Source organism: Scophthalmus maximus, chromosome 18 (genome assembly GCF_022379125.1).
Source record: "Scophthalmus maximus strain ysfricsl-2021 chromosome 18, ASM2237912v1, whole genome shotgun sequence".
In the NCBI taxonomy this organism is placed as follows: domain Eukaryota; kingdom Metazoa; phylum Chordata; class Actinopteri; order Pleuronectiformes; family Scophthalmidae; genus Scophthalmus; species Scophthalmus maximus.
This window is the reverse complement of record NC_061532.1, coordinates 12612093-12633898: the sequence shown is the minus strand read 5'-3', so window position 1 is coordinate 12633898 and position 21806 is coordinate 12612093. Positions and strand designations below refer to the sequence as shown.

At 43.4% G+C, this 21806-nt stretch overlaps 1 protein-coding gene across 9 annotated transcripts in view; it reads left to right on the top strand.

The window, feature by feature from the left end:
- Positions 1–21806, top strand: part of utrn (utrophin) — a 153595-nt gene that overhangs the window by 103096 nt on the left and 28693 nt on the right. For 8 of the 9 annotated variants that reach the window (XM_035618477.2, XM_035618478.2, XM_035618479.2 and 5 more), the window contains 10 exons: positions 1349–1478; positions 3085–3353; positions 3849–3995; positions 6178–6256; positions 7485–7545; positions 13554–13615; positions 14612–14686; positions 17046–17247; positions 18507–18592; positions 20013–20170. In XM_035618477.2, coding sequence (XP_035474370.2) covers positions 1349–1478; positions 3085–3353; positions 3849–3995; positions 6178–6256; positions 7485–7545; positions 13554–13615; positions 14612–14686; positions 17046–17247; positions 18507–18592; positions 20013–20170 — 1269 coding nt within the window. The remainder of the gene's footprint in view (positions 1–1348; positions 1479–3084; positions 3354–3848; positions 3996–6177; positions 6257–7484; positions 7546–13553; positions 13616–14611; positions 14687–17045; positions 17248–18506; positions 18593–20012; positions 20171–21806) is intronic. The other variant, XM_035618476.2, reaches the window with a different exon arrangement.

Sequence of the window (21806 nt, the reverse complement as noted above, 5' to 3'; positions counted from 1 at the left end):
GAACTCAGCATGTTGTCATCTGCCGTTTCGCCAGTCAATGTTGTGAATTCCTGGCAACTCATTCTTACTGCACTCATCTGTTTGATGCGTCTGATAAGTGAGTCGCAGTGTGCCCATCTAATCAACTTGCCACGCGGCGCCTCAAACTACAGTACATTGCCTCCTCACAAAGAAATCACACACTCCGATGGGCAACGGAGTCCCTGGGGTCGCACTTATATTAAAACAAGAATAACTATACTCTTACATGCCACTTTATTGGCCTGCTGTGAGATTCTGGCAAGGCTGAGTAGGACACAAAAGTGCCCATCAAATTGCTCTGTGAACTTTTTGTATCAGTTTTTCTTTCCTGCAGGGGCTGACGTGTGTGTGTGTGTGTGTGTGTGTGTGTGTGTGTGTGTGTGTGTGTGTGTGTGTGTGTGTGTGTGTGTGTGTGTGTGTGTGTGTGTGTGTGTGTGTGTGTGTGTGTGTGTGTGTGTGTGTGTGTGTGTGTGTGTGTGTGTGTGTGTGTGTGTGTGTTGCAGTTTATCTCATCTCATCTCTGAGCGGATGAGAAGAATGTCGGGTATTGCTCGGCAGCTCTGTAATGATAATTTCTGCAGGGTTATAGCTCCCTGTGACTCACTTTATTCTGCAGGTCGCTCGGCTAATTTCACAACGACCCCAAGGAAATGCCCAGTTTGACCCCATGTTCTCATCTTCAATTGCTCTCACACTCTCTCTCTCTCTCTCTCTCTCTCTCTCTCTCTCTCTTTCGGTCTCACCTCCAGTTTTCTCTCTTAATAAGGGGATACTGGGCAGGGAGAGGTGTTTTGTAATGCTGTAATCACCTAATTAGCCGTGGAGAGTGTTGTTTATCTCCTCCATAAGCCGCACGTCAACATCTGCAATTTTCTGTTCTTTGGTAGGATGTGTGCATATGCATGCGTGAGTAAGACATAAGTGCCCTTTTGTAATATTATGACAGTCTGAGCTTATTTGAGCAGAACCGGTTGATTAGTAGTTATCTCCGTGGGGAGAGCAGGAATTTTGGATACAACCCCCCCTGATTTGAAAATACCCCAGGTTCATTTACAGTTCATTGGCACAGACGAGATCACGAGACGAGAGTCAAACAAGCACATATCTGCTGAGGAAATGTATGAATTACTCCTTTCTCTCTCCCATTTAGACAGCTTGATCTATTTCATAGTCTTTGGAAAATCCTAACTGCCTTTTCCACGTGAATCTATCAGGATAAATCACAGAGTTGTGCTTAATTCCAACGGCTTCTTTCCAAGAGAGTAATTTGTGATTTCACCCACTACAGACTCCGTTTTAACCCACCGCTCTTGTGTTTCACCTGCAGCTGCTACGGTCAGAACTGAAGGAGCGTGAACACTTGGTGAACACCACTTTGGACCAGGCTCGGATGTTTCTCGCCGACCAGCCGATCGAGGGCCCTGGGGAGCCACGCAAGAACCCGCAGCCAAAGACCGGTGCGTCTACACTCTCCTTAAAGACCATCTACGTATTTCTATCAATGTTGGGAAAAGAAATTTGCCTAACTGAATGTTTCTAACGTAATTGCTGACGTCTCGAAAGCTATTTTGTAATAAGAAATGTAACTAAACTACTATTATTGCATTAACACACTGCTTTTTCTGATTTTCCTGCTTTCTTATTGTGGCAATTTCTATTATAATCCGAGGTCACATTGAGCGTTAGCTGGTTTGATGAGTCTTCCGACATCAAGTCAGAGGCTCTTCACTCTCTCCCTCTCTCTATCTTCTGGTTTCAGTGTTGTCATCATGGTCAGGTGTGGACTGGCACATTTGTAAATTTTGCATCTATACAATTTGAATAGTCATTATATTGTTTACATGCTGCGAACACTCCATTTTAGTTGCATTGAGTGAATTTCTAGGACAAAAATATAATGGCAGAGGGTAAAAAAAAATTTCTTTATGGTAAGTAGAATCACCTCTTTCCTGTGTCATCATGTGAGTCGTATGTTCTTTTTTTAGTGGATAAGATGCAGCAGAGCGCTACCAGGAAATGAGAATAGAGAATGAGGTCGATGGCACGCATCAAAGGTCCTTGGATTTCCACGGAAATCTGAGCTGGTGGTTATACCAATATATAACGGGGGCGCCCGAGAATCAAATATGCATCGGCTCATTTAGCATTTCCTCCCTTTCTCTGTTGTATGCGGCAGCAGATGTGTCGGTGAAGTCAGCACATTTCCCATTAAACTAAAACCCTACTGTGTAAATAATTAAACCAACCCAAGGGGCTGTGTAGAGGTGTGGGAAGACTTCAGAGCGCGCACCAATAGGCTTGATCTTGTCTGTAATCTTTGATACATGGATATCAAAGCGTTGTCCCATTGTATAAATAGATAAAGGGGCTCGTTGTGTGATCAGAGGAGAGGGGATTTCTTAGAGTGACGCAGTGTCAAAATCTTAACAATTTTAATTGTCCTAGTTTTTTCCAATGCTACTAAATGAATAAAATGTATGTTTTGTTTGTAACCCACATTCTTCATTGCACAAGACAAATCGCCATCACACTCTGTATGTGCACGAGGTGCTACCTGGTGTAGACTCGTGTGTAGGAAGAGGGAGGGAGGGAGAAAAGTGTGTGTGCAACAGGTGAAGATGTTAATTAAGTCATTACCCTGGAGATGCGAGGAAAAAAGAAAGCTGCTCTTGTTTCTTCGTAGATGAAATGGGTGTTTGGAGAGCAGTTTTCTCATCTGGAGACTCCTCTTTGTCCACATCCTCCTAAAATATAAATGACTTTCTAATTGAGTGAGTGAATGAAATAATTGAATTTTGCTTCTCTCCTCTCGTTTGCAACTTGCAAATGTGGAGTTTGGGTTTCTGAAATAGAAAGAGGCAGTTAGGTGAAAGGATTTGTCTAGGTTGACTTTCTAACAGTTGTTTGGAGGAGGGTTCTAACGAATATCCCTACTCTTACCATGTAGTGTAGAAAAACAAGCATATAGGTCAATAAAAGGCAAGAAAACTATATTTGTCAACTATAAACTTCTCTCATACCCGGACTGTTCTCTCTATATCCTTGTCTGCTCTCACCCTCCAGACCTCACACCAGAGGAGAAGGCCCGGGGGTTGGCGCGGGCCATCCGCAAGCAGACAGGCGAGGTGAGGGAGCGGTGGGAGCGTCTGAGAGGACACGTGGGCGGCTGGCACAGTCAGGTGGAGCGAGCCCTTGAGCGACTCCAGGAGCTGCAGAGTTCCATGGACCAGCTCGACCTCCGGCTGACGCAGGCAGAGGATGCCAAAGCCACCTGGCAGCCCGTGGGGGATCTGCTGATCGACTCGCTGCAGGACCACATCGACAAGACCGTGGTGAGTCAGAGACCTCGGCGCTGAAGTACTGCAATTATCAAGAAATCAAGTCAGGAGTTGTACAACTCACTCCTCTGCCCCTCAGTGTAATTCAATCCTCTTTTTTAACAAAATCACATATTTTCATTTTACTTACTAAATCTGTTTGTGTGTACCTCCATAGATTACAGTTTTGACTGCCATTTCGTATTAAAATTACTGCACATCCATGAAATAATAATTGTGCAAGCATGTGAGTGAGACTCACAATATACACATTTTTATCACACATACTCAGCAGAGACTGTAAATGCAAATGATAGCTCAAGGAAACCCAATTCCTGTGAATAGTGAAGTCAACACAGTAAACAAAAAGGATTAACAGCGATGTCAAGTAAAACAGAGGATAGCTGCCACATATTATTATTAAATTAAGAAATTAGACTCTCTTTATAATTGTACCGCACTTGCGATATCTGTCGGTAACACTGTGACAACATGCAATGCCCGGTCCAGGCCTTCAGAGAAGAGGTCGCCCCGTTACGTCAGGATGTCAGACTCGTCAATGAGCTTTCTGCAGAGCTGACGCCACTGGACATCCAGCTGTCCTCCACCGCCTCCAGACAACTGGACCAGCTCAACATGAGATGGAAACTTCTGCAGGTAGATATGATCCTCCTGAATCATCTGCAGATGCTTAAGCAAGTCTGTTTTTTTAGGCCCCCACACAGACTTTTTTTCCTTCTGGATTTGGTCCACACTTGTCAAATTAATGCCGTCTTCAGTACGCGTTGATCCTCTGCTCCCCCATTCCCCGCCTGCCTGTGTGTTTTTATCTCTTCTTTGTGTCTTTGTCTCCGTCTCCCTCAGTTTGTCTTGCCTTGTGCATGCCGATTCTACTTTGTGTCAGCCAAACACACAGGGGACTGAGAGTTGTTCCTCCACTTGTGTACCTGTTTTATTTGAACACAGCTCTGTTCTCAATGCAACACTTTGTCACGACACTCGCACCGCACCAGTCACATTCTTGGCTCGCTGCATACCTCAGTGTCTCGGTCTGATCTGCTGCGGGACTGTCTCAATGTGGAGCATGTCTCAGTCCTACAGGGAGAGTTGTGGAAAAGTCTTTTTTAACAAGTCACCCGAGGGAAAAATAAGATAGGGTCTGTTGGTTATAGTTTAGGGAGCACAAGAGCATAGCAACGTGCACATTTAAATCAGGAATTTGTGAGGAAATCATGCAGACACGTTTCTGTCAACGTAGGTCATGAGTCCTGTTTCCTCACCTTTTTACACTGTATTCTTAGACTCGGATATAACGGATGTCAGACAAGCGTCCGGTGAGGGAATAGTTTCAGATACGAATTGACGTTTATGCCCCAGTGCCAGATGGGAAGCTTGAATTGGAAAGACATGACAACAGCCTGCTCTCTTTTGTCGAAGGCTTCTCGCCACCGTCTTTTCCTACTCCTGCGGATGTAACCAATGAATCCACAGGGATGCAACGGAGGAAGACGACGACCATGACCATGGACGTATATGTTTGAGCCCAGATCCGACACTGGCAGTGCATTTTTATTGGATGCAAAATTAGTAAACTCTCCTGAGTGCTGGATGAGTCGTCAAACATTCGAAACTGTGTACAATAAACTATTTATAACTAAAATATCATTGGTGCTTTCTCTTCCTTCCCTCTGGTCTGAAACAGTCAATCAGATGTGTGAATGAGATCAGGTCTATAAATAGACTGATTTCAAAGACACTGACATGGAAACTTGTTTTTTTTTTTTCATCGACCTCATTTGTCGGTTCCTTGTATCCAGCCACGCAGCATCGCCGCTGTGGATAAATGAGCTGGGAGTGTAGGCAGGAAAGAAAGAAAGAAAAAAAGGCGTGTGGGCAGGAATGTGTTGAGAAAAATGATATCTTGGAAAGAAACTGAAAGTCATCCCTCTTGAAGTTTGACACTGCCCCCAGATTGAAACCGGGACGCCGGGCTAACTTGTGATACCCATGTGGTGGAAAGACACCTACTAATAGTATTTCTGCTGGGAGAAAGACCTGAAGTCATTCTATGAGTCAGAGCAGCGCAGGGTTTTCAGTGGTCCACTGTTTATACTTCTCTCAGTTTGCAGGAAGGAAACAGCAGTGCTAATAAACCAGGTCTGACTGTGCAGTCTGCTTGCACAGGAGTTTGTGTGTGTGTGTGTGTGTGTGTGATTGATAACTCAAAGCTGTGTGAGGTTTTACCTTTAACTGAATGCACTACAGTTTTATAATAATGAAGCTTATAAGAAGCATTAAAGAAAATATCTATTGCTTTGATCATATTGTTTGGATGATATTATTACTTATTAACATGAGACGCTACACGATTCCAACAACACTGTCATCGCCCTTCATTTTCACTCCTCCCTCTCTCACGCTATCAGTTCTCTTCACCGTCAGTTACTCCAACCTTAGACAATGAAAAAAGAGTTTGTTTCAGTGTGCCTGCCTAGAGCTGTAGTCACCGCTCTGCCCTGATTTGGCTTCTCGACTTATCGCCAGAAATAGAAGATGAAAGCAACAATGCAGTTTCCCCCACCGCATTCTCAATGTCAGACTTCCAGTTGCGTGCGTTTCAGTGTGGAAATTATAATCATGAATCATCATTTTTCCACAATGTAGCTAGATGTACCTTTTTGTAAGAAAAAAAATCTCATCACAGAAAAGTCACTCTCAATTTAATTGCACTGGAATTGAATTTTTCCACAGCATGATTCCAGCTCCAGCCACTGTAAAGCACAACTATCCGCTCCACAGCTGACCGTCTTCTCTCCTGTCTGTCTGGTTCATTGTGCAGGTGGCGGTTGAGGACCGGCTCAAGCTACTTCAGGAAGCCCACCGAGACTTTGGCCCCTCCTCTCAACATTTCCTCTCCAGTAAGTAAAGAGCCAATTAACCTTTTCTCGGGGGGAAAATATATTTTTTGTGGGGAGGGGGACCCGATTTGTTTCCACCCAGTCACACTGTTTCACATCCCTTAAAGTTTCCATGCCTTATCTTTTCATCTCCAGCCTTGCGCTGTCATGCGCGCTCAGTGGATATGAGGGGGCCCGCGGACGCAGTTTGCAGACCAGGCACTTTACTCTTGAATAATGCAAGGCTTAATTACAGCTCTCCATTGACTCCCTCCTCTTTCTCCCTCTTCAGAGTGGTCATTAGCTGAGAGAGCGGGTTAGACACAAAGATCGAGAGGAAAGACAAATGCAGGAGCGTGAACATTAAACAAAGCAGCCAGTCCCTCGCTGCCTCTCTCTCTCTCTCTCTCTCTCTCTCTCTCTCTCTCTCTCTCGCTCTCTCTCTCTCTCCTCATATTCTATAATGATGCGGCCGTTATTGTTCTCTCTGCTCCACCTGATTTATTTTGCTGGCTGTGGGACACGGACATAAAATGGACGGTGCGTGATGCCCTGAGCAGGTGGTGAGCTGGGCTGGCACGCTGTGTCACCAACAGACATGAATTCACTAAGTGAGCCCTGCTGAGAGCTCAGCCACAGCACCAAACAAAACACCCCTCTGTCTCATCCCTCATCTGCCTACTGTAGCACTATGACACAATCTACTCTATCATGCATTTGCTCTCATTACACTAGTAGCTTAATATCCCCTCAGGGATCAATAAAGTACCGCGCTCTTATCTTGTCCCATCCATCTCGAATATCTTCCAATCTTGCGTAATCTTTCTTTCACTGTCTTTTCATCTCTCTATCTCAGCGTTGAGCTGTGTCAAGTAGGAGGGAAAGTGGGAGGGCGATAAATCAAGCAACATTTCTACTATGTATTGCTCTTGAGAGCCTCTGAAGTCTTAGATTCGGCTGCTTTTAACGCTGTCATTTTTAAGATCGCATTGGTCTGTCAGTAGTTATTGTCTTCTTCTGCTTCCCACAAAAGTCTTAATAAATCTGGGCACTTGATGCCTTTTGTCACCACTTGCCACCTTTTCTATTTGTATTTCTCTTTCAGGCCCGATTTGTCTCCCTCTTACTCTTTCGTTTGAAAAACAATGTTAATTTAATTTTGTCAAGCTTCAAATGCTAACTGGAATACTATATGCTCTACGGTGAACTCAATCTTTCTTTCTCTCTCTCTCTCTCTCTCAATTTGCAGCTTCTGTACAGCTCCCCTGGCAGCGGGCAGTTTCTCAGAATAAGGTTCCATATTACATCAAGTAAGTGGCGAGAAATGGCCTCTGTAACCCTGTCCGTGTCTGAAATTGTATTCATTTTTTATCAGTGATTATTATACAATGGTGAGGCATTCATGGTAGAACGGTCAGGTGGTTATTGTCTGTAAAAAGCAGTTTGGCACCTAGACGGAGGCTGTGCACTGTGTCAGACAGAAGCTGCTTTCACACCTTGAACTTTTCTAGACTTAAACTCGAAAAGGAGGTGCATGCGTGAACGCAAATGCCCAGATCCGTTGAACCGTACATTAAACAGACTTTAGCTTGGTCATGTGCAAACCGATGAAGGGCTGAAACTGTCTGACACAATGCAAATATGAAGCCATGACATTATGCATATGCTAATTGGTGTGTTGCGGTTCCGAAACAGTTTTTTCAACTACATCTTTGCACTTTGACCTTAAATGGTCCAGTCATATATTAGGTTTTGACCTTGTCTGGTTGGTATTTATTCCCGGTATCCCTATATTAATGGAGTTTTTCATTTGACTCTTTACTACGACACATTGTCTGTCTGTGACCCTCTTTTGACTTTTGAGCACTTGAATTGAGGACTAATTTCTATTTTGCAGACTGTTTTGAGGAGGCCTGACAAGGTCAAATTATGCAGAACTCAAAGAAAACAAAGGCTTGGGTTAAAAGTGAATTGTCAGAATAATAGAGTGAAATAGTTGTTGTTTTTTTCCTGTATTGATTTTGTCTTTTAACCTCTTATATTCTTTATATAACCTCTTGTGAGAGTCTTGATCCTCAGGTTGGGAAGAACTGTCCTGGACCTGAAATTCAATCTACTGTAGATTTAGCAAGTTTGTAAAAATATCAGCAAAGGATGTGAATTTGCCTTAGGAGTAATTTATGGGACATGAACTATAGGTCATGAAAGTTAAAGAAATCAGACCAAGTCAAAATCTACTGTATAGTCAGACTGTCATGATCTTGACTCGCATCTGAGGAAAGAAACTTAAAAAACATATCCTCCTCAAGGTAGAGTAGTCCAAAATGTAGTGTTGATGTACGTTTCAATAATGTTGCCCTCTCTCTCATCTCATTTAAAAATACTTTCTACATATTTCTAACCTCTCCACATCAGAGCTCTGACCTCTAGTGATGTCTCACACACACATCACCCACAAATGGTAGCTGTAGTTTCAGGTATATTCCTTCAGCATTCATAATATATTTAACTCCCAACTCCTCTTCTTCCAATGATTTGCTCCTCTGTGTATATTAAAATTCAAGCTGTTTCACCGGCACATTTCTCATTCAGTCCAACATAAGCACCTCCTTTTGAATATAATAATACCTACGGTGGACAGCTTGCCAAAGAGTTCTAATAGTCACTGTAACAGCTTTAGCCTGACATGTTGCTCCACAGTGTTACCTTTTGCCCAATCGGGCCAAGCAGCAAGTTTTTATTTAAACCTGCAAAGAGAAGTTCTGTGTTGGTGACAACCGGTACAGCTTCTCTGCTCCTCAGGATTTGTCAGTTTTGAAAGTTTGAAGGACCTCATTATCCAGAAATCATGTAACTTGTGTCAGTGAACCGCTGACTAACCAAACCTGAATTCTCCTTAATGGTTAGAAAAGTCCCTGGATGGCATTTTCAGCAATCAATTGTCAGTCTTGCTTTCTTTTTTTCTCTCCGTTCAATTCTGCTGGGACACTGTTGCAAACTAACTTTATGATTTGCTATGATCAGATGTGTGTATTTTTAAGGCGGACACCCCTAAAACGCCCTTTGCGTTTGTTGAAATGTCACTGGCTTTTTAATTTATACAAAAATGATACTATTGTCCTAAGAACAATCCACATTCATAGTTTCAACAAGCAGTCTTGTGTCTCTGATAGGTTTTATTTCATTTTTATTGTAATATAGTATGCTGTGAAATTTTGACTTGTAGAGGCTACTACAACATTTCATGAATTTCAAACCTTAAAAATCTTGAATAATGTGGCCTCAGCTACAATAATAACATTGATAGACACATATTGATTCTATTTTTTTCCCCCCCAAATGAGTAATATCTAATTTGTAGAGCTGCGCACAGCGCATTGATTTGTTCAGCCTCACCTGGCCCCAGGCTCTCTCTCTCTCTTTCCATCTTCCTCTCACACCAACACACAAAACCACATTTACAACAGACATCGTTATTTGCATATAGCGCAGGAAAGTCAGATCAGATCACAACCAAGCATTCTAATGCCAGGTGTGAACTGACATACTCTGAGCTGTCAACTGGGCCTTAGACACACAAATAGAGATTCACCCCCTCACACTTGCAAGTAAAACGCTGACACACACCCAAAGATGCATATGAACTCCAGCTGGAACTAAGCTGAAACCTACACTCACAGACGAATTCTGGGCACATGCCATGTGTTCTGTTGATGCCTTGCGGATGGATGGACCAGTTTATTTTTCTCTCCATGGATTTCACATCATCTCAATGCTGCCACTCAGAAAACAGGAAGAAAAGAATCAATTCAACTTCAACCACAATGTGTTGAGATAAAATGAGGATGTTTTTTTCTGTACACTGCCCTGTCTAATCCTCCTCCACACACACACACACAAACCAACTTAATTTGCAGCTTGAAAACCATCTCTAATCACAGGTCGCATTCATTACCGCGACATCCTTGGAACACTCGCATCAGTCTTTGACACATTCATTTCCACAAAGCCCTCCTCGCCTCCTCTCATATTCTCCCGCTTTTCTTTGGGCTGACAAAGGGCGCCTGATTAAAACTGCACCTTATCCAGCCCCTGCAGCGAGGAGTTCAGGCAACATATTGGGGTGGGGGAGTCATGCCAGCAGCCTCATGCTGGCAGCCCACCTCGCATTCCTGGCCTATTACGCTGATTCTTGAGGGCTTTCTGAGCACAAAACTATCGCAACGCTATATCACTGCAAAGATCAGAGACAGTCTCCTCTATATTCCAAGGCTTTTCTGGGTCGCACCGTCTGTGTTTTTGTCGGGAAACAGTCGGTGCTCGTACATCATGAGTGTGGTTGCTTGTACCTAGCAGAGCATGACAGCCTTTATATACATAGATGGACAATATGTATTCCTTCCTCAACATGTCTGGTTTAAGACGTTTTTAGAATCCCGAGCTGCTTGAAGAGTATTTTAAAAGAGCCGAATACTGACGACTTTTAAGCAAAAAAGAGGCAGAGGGGGAGAGGTGGAAGCCAGAAAAAGACACGTATCACCTGTCAGTCACACGTGTCAATGGTCTGGCAGGCTGCTGTCAGTGAAAGAAATAGTTCCCCAAATCTCCCTCTCGCCTAGTCAGATATTTGACTAATTTCGGTCTCTTTGGATATCCAGATGCGTTAGTAATCATTCATCTGCACACTCATTATTATTCATGGCCGTCTCTGAGTGTTTGACAGTGACAAACTCCCAGCAGCAAAGAGAAGTGTTGTGCAGAAGTGTTGGCTGGTCTGCAGCCAACCGTTAGATGGGATAAATTCACCCCTTGCCCAGGACGCAGTGGATGTATCCAAGAGAGATTTCTTCATCGCCTTTTGTAGGAGTGACAGGAAGATAGACGTGGTCACTAGCAGAGGGGGGGAAATGTGTTTATGCTTGATTATGGTGCAGCAGAGAAGAAAAAAGTAATTAGCAAAAAACACTTTAACCTGCAGCACATGGGAATGTCAGTTCTACACAGAAAACGTCTAAGAATATAGGAATTATTTTTGATAAGCCTAATTGCCATCATGGAGCTTAGTGTGAAGTGGTAGCTGTGAGGTCCGACTGCTCACGTCCTCTCAGTTGACTTCAACTGCCTGCTATGATCGCTCGCTCAGAAAGAAATCTCATAAAAGCATCTTGTAAAAGGTTATTTTCCCACTCAGGGTACCCCTGTGGCTCCATACATTTCATCATTTTTTCCGCCTTCTGCAGTTTCCCCCTCTGTGACCCATTTTCATTCGTTGATTCTTACTCTAGATGTCATGATATGATGTTTATGAAGGGAAATGTCACGCCCCTCGTGTGAGACCCAAGCGGCCTCATCCCCAGACGCTCTCCCCGAGTTCCGCCTCCTGAAAAACCAGAAGAAAAAAAATTCTGTCACAGGCTATTTTAATTGCCAAGATTTCAAACATGCCCAAGATAAGAAGAAGTGAGGGATCATGGTCATTATCGGTTATCTTGTCAGATATAAGTGCTATCATGTTTATGCCAGATATCAACAGTTATTTGCTGCCCATCAAGTTCCCAGATCGGCCTTTCAGATTAGTTATTTAGTCTGACAGCAGTCCAAAACCCAACAGATAGCAAGGTGGAAACATAAAATGTTAAAATTACAAAAAACCTAGAAGTAATGATCAAGCTTTGCTGTTGATTAATTTTCTGTCGGTGGATTTCTGAAATTCATTTCAGCTCTGCTCGTGCGCCATGACTGAGGAGGTTGGATAGGGTGCTTTCACACCTAACCTGTTTGGTCCGGTTAAAAGAAACACTGGTGTGTTTGACCTTTTTGAATCTCTACAATATGGGCTGGTATTTAAAGGCTTTTAATCGATCTCTGCTGGACAAAACAACCAGACCAAGACCACCTGAAAAACAGGGTTTGAGTCCACTTCCAAGTGAACACTGGTGCGATTTGTTTGTGATGTTAAAGCAAAAGATTTTAGAGTACAAATGTGATTTCCACATGAATTGAAATGCCAAACTACTATTAAATCAATCTGATTGTGACCTTATGAAATGAGCCATACTTCTCAAATTTTCCAGCTCTTATTTAAATTGACATAATTCGTTGTCTCATCCTTTCTGAAATAATAATAAAAAAGAATGTTTTAAGGAATCACCAGCAATACTCTTGTTGAACTGACTCCTCCGTCAGTCGAACACACACATGACGTTCTCCCCATGGAAGGTTCCCATTATGTTATCTAAACTATAGAAGCTTTATATTAAATGCGTCATCAGTTTGACTTTCTTTCCAACTCCAGGGCGACTAAAGGATCGCTCTGGCATCACAAAGGGAATGCGATGAGAGAAAAGCACTGAGGACAGTTGAACCTTACAACTCGTCCTCATTATGGCATTCATGAGCTGTTGATATAAGCACACACTGTCTAATCTATTTGATGGAAATGCTGCCGGCCGGGCCTTGTGCTGTGCGTACATAGATACGGTACATATTTCTGTTGCGATGGGAGTTGATTGTGTATCCTATCTTTGTACAAGCTTTATCTTATCTGTGTACCCTCCGACACTTGAATGACAAAAAATAGTATGTGGTGATAGCTGTCAGACCAGCTGTGGCCTGGACAGCCAGTATTCTTCTAGTTATCAGCAAATCCCCTGACTTGGATTCACTTGAACCTTTTGGAAGGTTGTCTGTCTGTCTGTCTGTCTGTCTGTCTGTCTGTCTGTCTGTCTGTCTGTCTGTCTGTCTGTGTGTGTGTGTGTGTGTGTGTGTGTGTGTGTGTGTGTGTGTGTGTGTGTGTGTGTGTGTGTGTGTGTGTGTGTGTGTGTGTGTGTGTGTGTGTGTGTGTGTGTGTGTGTGTGTGTGTGTGTGTGTGTGTGTGTGTGTGTGTGAGTGAGAGGCTTCTCTCTGAAGTAGGAATGTGAACAGGGAGTTAAGACGGTTTGTGAAGAGACAGATGCTGTGGTGATGAGGTGTGTGTGTGTGTGTCTGTGTGTGTGTGTTTTCCTGTTGTTTTATTCAGACGACGTAGCTTTTTGTGTTTTTGTGTTATTATGATTTGTCGGGGAATTCGTAGCCTCTGTCCTCATTTCAGGAGCGGTATCAAAAGAGTTGGGAATAAAGCTATCGGCGATGTTTGTCAAAGGATGATAATGATAATAGCTCATGTATATTCATCCTGACATTGTGTCATTGTGTATCTTAGATTTCAAAGTGCTTTTGTCTTTTATTTATTTTTTTCTCTTTCTTTCTTTGGTGGTAATCCTTGAAAGAGTGTGTGTTTGTGTATTGTCTAATGGTTCTCTCTTGTTGTGGTTTTCAGTCACCAGACACAGACAACCTGCTGGGACCATCCAAAGATGACAGAGCTCTACCAGTCTCTGGGTAAGAAACACACACAATCACTGATGGTGTCTTCAAGTCCTGAGAGTCGACGGTTGTATTTTCAAAGATCGAACCCTGAGGATGTTGTCAAAGGTCGGTTTACAAAAAATGTTTTGTGTTCATCTGCCCTGGTTTTGCAATTCTGTAGCTGTGCCCTACATTTATTCCGCCACTCCAGCGACAAAAAGTCCACAACAAAAACTTAACTCTGTATGTTCAGTGCATTATCATGGGGCTACTGATATTCTGAAAAAATCTACTGTAGCATTGTTGAAATGTAATCCGTCAATGCTCTGAGCAGCACAAATAAAAATCCCTTTCACTTCCAATGTATTGTGATGAAGGCAAATTTCAATTTGATAAAGATAGATATTTCAGAACGTGGGCGAATAAATCAAATACATTTAAATGGCCTCAGTATAGAATATTTTTCAGCAATTTGCATGAACTGACCCTCCAACAGAATGAATAAAGCCTGTTTAATGACAGTGCACTGATTCTTTTTAAAGGGCCCCTTTTCACAAAAGCGATTTACGAGCGCCACATACACACGGATCACAAATAATCTCATGCTGCAAATTGCACTTTGCATTTTGTAATTTTGTTAAAACGACCCCCTGGTCTTCTGAGGGCTGCAATCGTGATTAGGGATCATCTACTTCCTACAGATCTATATCTCACTTGGTCTAGTTAGTTTACTCTTTAACATTTAACTCGAGGAAAACTGCACCCTGATCGTTTCCCTCTCTCCCGCTCTCTGCTAATATCCATATACACGTCTGTGTCCCTGCGGTGTGGCCTGTATGACTGCTCTTAAACGAGCAGCCGGATAAGTAATAAGCTGTGAAACTTTGGGAGCATTTGCTTTGGGCCAGCAGCTCAACAACCTGCTTGTGATGCCCAGTTGGCAGATTTGATGTTGTAGTTTGATCCTGATTTTCTGCCACTGTTTTTAAATTTTTTGTCCGTCTACCTTTTCATCTCTCCGTCCTGCAGCAGACCTGAACAATGTGAGATTCTCAGCATACCGAACAGCCATGAAGATCCGCAGACTACAGAAAGCACTGTGTTGTAAGTGAGACACACACGCACACACACACACACACACACACACACACACCTTAATACCTACAGTTGCAGTCCACTTCTTTTGAAGTCTGGGTGCAACAAGGGGGGATGCAGTAATGATTTGAAGCTTTGCCAGATGCCAATTTTTAAATTTGTGTCTTTCTTTCCACTATGCGTGAGCTGCTGTTCTTCTTGTTTATAATGGGAGACTTGATGAAAGGCAGCTATTGCCTTCAGTCTCAGGTGGCTATCAGCCCCGTCTGCACACATACACACACAGACTGCAGGTGTGTGAGGTTGAGGTTTCAACCAGCTTGGCAGCAGCTACACGGGCTCAGCACGGTGTAATAATGCTGAAGAATGTTAACCATTATCCAGCTGTTGACGCTGCTCCAACAACACACACTGCGAGCCCACACTGCTCGTTTACGTCCTGCTGTTTGGAGGGCGTTTGCTTTGTATGGGTGCACGGAACAAACGGATAAGATAAACCTTTGTCCAACATTGGTGTGCTTTAGACATGTGTAACTGAATATTCGCGGGGAATCAAAGTGTGTTGCTGTTTTCTGTTTATTAATAAGTTATTGAGTGATTTAGTTTTAGTTTGCCATCTCATATTGCCTTTTTCTGATTTGCATGCATGTTTGTGTTGGGAATGCATTAGCCTGAGTGATTTCAACTCGGGGCGCTGCAATTCAATTTCATCCATCAGATTAGAACAGTCCCAAAAGTGTTTGCACTCACGTGCGTGTGTGTGACACAGCGGACACACATAAAAGCACAACAGAAGGATCAGTAGTTATTAGTTATTAGCCTGGATTCATGTGGAATCTTTGCTTGAAGACCTGGGTGTGCTGTATGAAAGTGTGTGTGTGTGTGTGTGTGTGTGTGTGTGTGTGTGTGTGTGTGTGTGTGTGTGTGTGTGTGTGTGTGTGTGTGTGTGTGTGTGTGTGTGTGTGTGTGTGTGTGTGTGTGTGTGTGTGTGTGTGTGTGTGTCAGAGAATTATGCACACACACACACACACACACACAGAGAGAGAGACACACAAACATGACAGGGATACTATAAAACGTCTAATTGGGTTAAGTCTGTGCCAGGGGGCTGGAGAGGCACAAATGAGCTTGCGTGGCATCTCACTAACGCGCCAGCTTCTGAGCTTCATATCTGCATGTGTAGCGGGAGAAGTGAAGTTCTGCTCAATGACAGCATGGCTGCCCTGATGAGCCCCCTCCACGTGGACACACTCCAGTAATTAGTGCTGTCTGGGGAACGGGGTGATGTAAGGCAAGGAGCCGCGGAAGGGGGGGGGGGGCGACGGGGGCAAATGAAGAGACTTAAGTGCGGAGGAGAGCTGTAGGAGAGGAAGCAGTGTTTAAATGTTGTCTGGGGAGAGAATGGGTGAGGGTCAGAGGAAGATTTTTGCAGAGATCAACTGAGTCATGAAGACTGCACCAGTGTGTTTGTCAGATAAATCTGAAGTGATATAATGTAATTAATACCATGAAATAAGAAACTATACATAAAGAGTATGTCAAAATAGGTTTGTGATTCAGTGATCTATATCTACACAGTACTGGCTATGATTTTGGGCATGCTGATTAACCCCATGTAGCAGACAACGCACTGTGTATTTGTTTTACCACCTGGAGTTGTTGTCTGCATGTTTTGAACAGAGATGAGGTCAACAGGTTGATTTCTATTGGGCTTTGAATAAAACACTTATTAAGAGTCCAACCAGGATCTGATCTCGTCCTTGATAGGTCTGTAATGTGTTTTGTGTAATATTGTTGTCCCAAATGACCTGATTAGCCTGTTTTCTGAAAATGTTCTCTCTTTTCCTCTCTGTCTTACTCTTACTCAGATAAGTGAAAGCCGAAGGTATAGAAGACGATGGAAGTATGATTGAGATATATGTAATTTTTGAAGATGTTACAAAAAAATTTAAATAGAAGAAAACTCTTAGCCTAACTTGCTCACATTTTTTCCCCTTTTCGGGTCAGATTCCTCTCTCGAATTAATATTTTACCACTATGATCCGACTGTACTCCCCGCAGACTTCCGTACTTAGTTGAACTATTTTGGACAGAATAACAGTCAAGTCTGCAGTTTGGAAGCGCCTCAAAGAATAGTCTTCTGCTGAAAGCCCAAAGTTAAAAAGGTTACTAATGGTTCTAACGGGCCTTTTTTGTCTTTCTTTCCCGTCACTCCTAATGGGATTTTCTTTTTTTATGTTTTTCCTGCGCTCCTCCCCTCTTCTCTTTCACGTCTCCTATTAATTGTCCTCCCTGTCTCCTCATTATTGTTTCTACCTCCTTTCGTCCACTCCCCCCTTTGTCTCCGTCCTCCCTCCCTCACCTGCAGTGGACCTGTTGGACCTCAGCGTGGCCCAGAACACCTTTGAGCAGCACAAACTCACCAACAATAGCCAGCTGCTTTCTGTTCCCGACGTCATCAACTGCCTGACGTCCATCTACGACGGCCTGGAGCAGGAGCACAAAGACCTTGTCAACGTCCCGCTGTGTGTTGACATGTGTCTCAACTGGCTGCTCAACGTTTACGACACGTACGTATGCCATCTGTTTTGCATTCAGGAACACTGGATTATGCTTCAGTCGCCAATTCGTTACAGATTTTTTAGAAAAGCAGGGAAATGTGTACGTTGCCTTCTACAGTACACCGTGGCTTTTTCAAAATTGTCTACATGTGCCACAAAATTCAGTGTATGAAAAGTCTTAAATCAGATTGGGTGAAGGTGGCGGAACTGAGGCATCACATCACTATGCTTTGAATATTCAAATCCCTCTTTGTTAGTGCCATCTGCGAAAAAATGATTATTTTTGTTGAACATATTTTCACGCTCATACTCTCTTCATATTCTGACATTGTCAACAACATGAGCCCCAGTTGGCATGCAAACACTGTTTGTTTGGGAATAGATATAGAATGTCACACGTGCTCTGCACTGGCTTGAACAGCACAAACAAAACAGTTTTCTCTGTTCAATCACGTGTGTATTCACAGGCCGTGAGCCATCTTACTTTTTTGTCTGAACTGTTTTTGTGGATACACAGAAAATCTAATTATCTCTTTAGCTCTCTCACACAAAAAGAGGGATCTACAGGGAACACACATACACAATTAAAAAGTTATTCTTCAAAGCACTTAATGATTTTCTGTTGCTGCTGTTGCATAAAAGAAAATCTGATCTTCGCTGAGCTAAACACTGAGATGCACTGTATATATAGTGAAAGAAAAAATAGAAGAACCCCTCTCCATTTGTGGAAGTAGGGTTCTCATCTAAGTAATAATTAGGGAAAAAAAACTATTTTAACTGATAGCACAATAACTTGCAGTTAAGGCTGGAACTACAACTTCTCAGCTAATGCTGCAACAAAAGCTAATAGGATTCATGAATTAACAAACGTGGAGCCGAGTCTCTCAAACAGGTGTTTGGAGGTGTGGATTAGAGCCACATTCATTTGTAAATGATAAGTATTAGGAGTTTGCTATTCACGGGAAGCATCTACTAATGTGAAACATGTCATAGCCCTTTTCCACCAACAGGGAAATGGTTACAGAGTCATCTCAAACTTGAGATCAATCATCAGCTATAAATGCAGTAGTCATCCACAGCCACCAGAGCTGCTTGTTTGAGGTTATTGCTGCCAAAAGAGCTTCGACCTGTAATTAGATCCAAGGGTTCTAGGGTTTAATGCTAGAAAGAAGTGAACCAATGACTAATTAAAGCAGTAAGAAAAAGAAGTAGCTTAAACCACTTGACTCAACATGAACTCATTGCCACCCTGTGTTTTGGCTCTGCAGAGGTCGCAGTGGGAAGATCCGCGTCCTGTCCATGAAGATCGGCCTGCTCTCTCTCTCGAAGGGACACCTGGAGGAGAAGTACAAATGTAAGTGTCAATGAGAGGGTAAGATAAGTAGACAGCAATATAAACATCCTCCCCACAATACAGGCCAGTCTGCGGGCGAGTCCATCCCATACACTGCTCCAGCACAGCCGTAATCCCAGCAGTATTAATCAGTCTCGCAGAAACCCAGGGAGAGCGCTGGCGAACGGGTCGTCTAATTGGATGAGAGACCTCCTACGCGTTTCCCCTGGTTTTTATTTAATTTTCCATTCTGATTTATTTTGAGGATTAGGGAGCGTGAATATAGGCTTGCTGCACTGGGAGTAGACTCTTTTTTTTCCTGCTCTGTGTTTCTACTGCTTTATCTCTCTCTTCCTCTGCTGTCACTGCTCCCACCATTGTTCATCCATCTAACAGTGCCACTTTGTTTTCTGTCCTATCTTACTTACTCCTTCCGTTCTTTTCCCCATCCTTGTTTTTTTCCCCTCTTCCTCCTCCCTCCCCTCCCTTTCTCGTGCCATGGCGTGGACTCTCTGAGCCTATTCGTTCCACTGGCAGTTTCTATTAGCCTGAGAAGGGTATCAAGCACGGTTGATTGCTTCCCTCTTCTTTTACTATTTTAAAGTCTCATTGTCTTTCAGTCCCATGCATATATAGCTGCACAGCAACTCACACACCCACACACACATGCACACGTAAGCAGGCGTGGTGCCATTTACGTGTATGTCAAATGTAATCTTGTAGCAGAAAGTAGTGGAGATGTGGAGGTTGAACAGTCAACGTGTGTGGAGGAAGGGGTTCACGAACAGGCGTCATTGCCAGTGTTTGCATGTCTCTCACACACACACACACACACACACACACACACGAGCAGCTGGCATCAGGACCAGGCCCCACACAGAGATCAAAGTCAGCTGCAAGCAGAGCAGAAAGACCTGTCATGCCCTCCCTTTCTCCTTCCCTCTCTCCTGTTTCTCTTCACATTAGCCTCTCTCCTCTCTTTGCTCAGTTTGTGCATGAGCTCTAGAGATGTTTCATAACCTCAAATGTAACGCCGTAAACACTTAAACTTGCCGAGCCTACGTGTCACTGGGCAGGCATCCATGTCCAGTACTGTTTGTTCATCTTTATGAGAATGCAGCTGCGAGTTGGAGGCAGGGAGGGAAGAGATCAGAGAAGAACGAGCCTGGCAGGCAAGAAGTGATACAGAGAGATTAAAAATGTATCTTTTCCATGCGTCCTTCCTACCACCCCTCAACCACATATACACACACATACTAACGCTTTCCCTCCCACGCCCTGCTTTACTGTTACTGTTCCTTCCTCTACATCTAGGGTATTTATACCCACACCGTAAATTCCCCTTTAAATATCATGCCGTTTCCCTCACTCCAAATTTATAATTCTTTTTTACTTTTTATGTCGTTCTCTCTCCACCTCCCCCCTTTCCCCCCCCCCACAGTCCTCTTCAGCCAGGTAGCATCAGCAGGTGACACGTGTGACCAGAGGCAGCTCGGTCTCCTGCTCCATGAAGCCATCCAGATTCCGAGGCAGCTGGGCGAGGTGGCCGCCTTTGGGGGCTCCAACATCGAACCCAGTGTCCGCAGCTGCTTCCAGCACGTATGTTCACACGCAGAAGAATCGGTGTGCTTAAACACACTTGCAGAATATATAAGCATAGCAGCTGGGTATTAAGTTTTTTTTCCCCACTGATTGAGTATTCACATATTGTTCTTAATGATTCATGGAGAAATATATGTTTTTTAGAATGGTATTTTGCACGTGTTACACACAATCCACATGAAGATCCATGTTTTTCCATCATGATAAAGTCATGTCAGTCTTAAAAGTGCAGATATATTTATTCTCTCCTGAAAAATGTGATCAAATACAAAATAATTTTACAGTATTGCAATAAGAGAGAGAAGTAAAGCTTGCAAATGTTGTTCAAGCAGGACAAGTCAGCAGGACAAGTCATTACAACTAAAGATCCATGATATTTGGTTGGACTGCCTTGCAAAGCATTAGCAGGATATCTTAATATTCTGGGGGAAGTCATGTGTGCCAACTATTGGTAAAGTCTACAGTTAAGTGGGACTCTCTACCAGGAGCCTTGGCTTCTTGAAATGCTGCTGGTTGTTGTTTTTGGATGCAGGACTTAGGTCAGGTACTGTACAATGTTTGTTGCTTCTGTATACAACAACATATCACACATCATTGATACACTGCCAGCACAGCTGTCAGGGGCAATTTTAGGCTTCGGTTTCTTCCCCAAGCTCGGGATTGGACCATCAACCCTCTGGTTAGTGGACGACCCTCTCTCACTCCTGAGCCACAGCCGCAATCGGCTACACATACCACGTACCCAACCTAGCCTGTAATATTAATTTCAGTCAGTCTAAAACATGGTCTCTCTGCTACAACTAAACTGATAACTGCCATCTGTTCAGAATAGTCAGTTTAGTTTGTGTTGGCAACATTCCACATAAAAGTTAATCAGTGCTGTAATTTGTAAAACAAAGTGATCAATTCCCGAAAATCTAATTGTCATTAAAAACCTCTCTGCATTTCCCAGCCGTCTACCGACTGTCACTGTCAATTCTGTTAAAGTGCTTTAATATTTAAGCAGTGCTGACCAATCTGGAAGCCTCGAATGGCCCCCGGGCTTCTGCTTGCTGTCCTCTAGTGTTTTACTGTGGCCAGCTAACCACTTTCACTGGGTTTATCTCAAGACATTACTGGCATTTAATGATGTCTTCATCCCCCGGGATAGCCGTTTCATTTTTCTCCCTTTCTCTCCCCTGGCTCAATGCTTCGGCAGTCATAAATGCCAAACATTAAAATTAGGAAGCTATAAATTTCCCTGATACCCTGTGTCGCTGCACATCCCAAAATAGCAGACTGAGGCAGTTTTGAAACCTTGTCTCTCTCTGTTTTTTCTTCTCAAAATAATCCGAAAAGGCTACAGGGCAAACACCTTTGCCGCTTTGGCTACAATTCATCGCTGATGACATATTTATACACTCACACACACACACACACACACACAAAAGCAAGTGCACGGACATGATCATGATTTGCTGTGCCAGCTGTAGTCCAGTTGCTCATTAATCATTCAGTCTTCAAACCAAGTTGGCAGGTAGAAACCAGGCACACACACAGAAACACACACAAACTAATTTACACCCTCACACGCTAAGCCCTGTCCCATCTGTGTTTCAGTGTGCCCTGCCAGTGACAGTGCAGTCACCCAGTC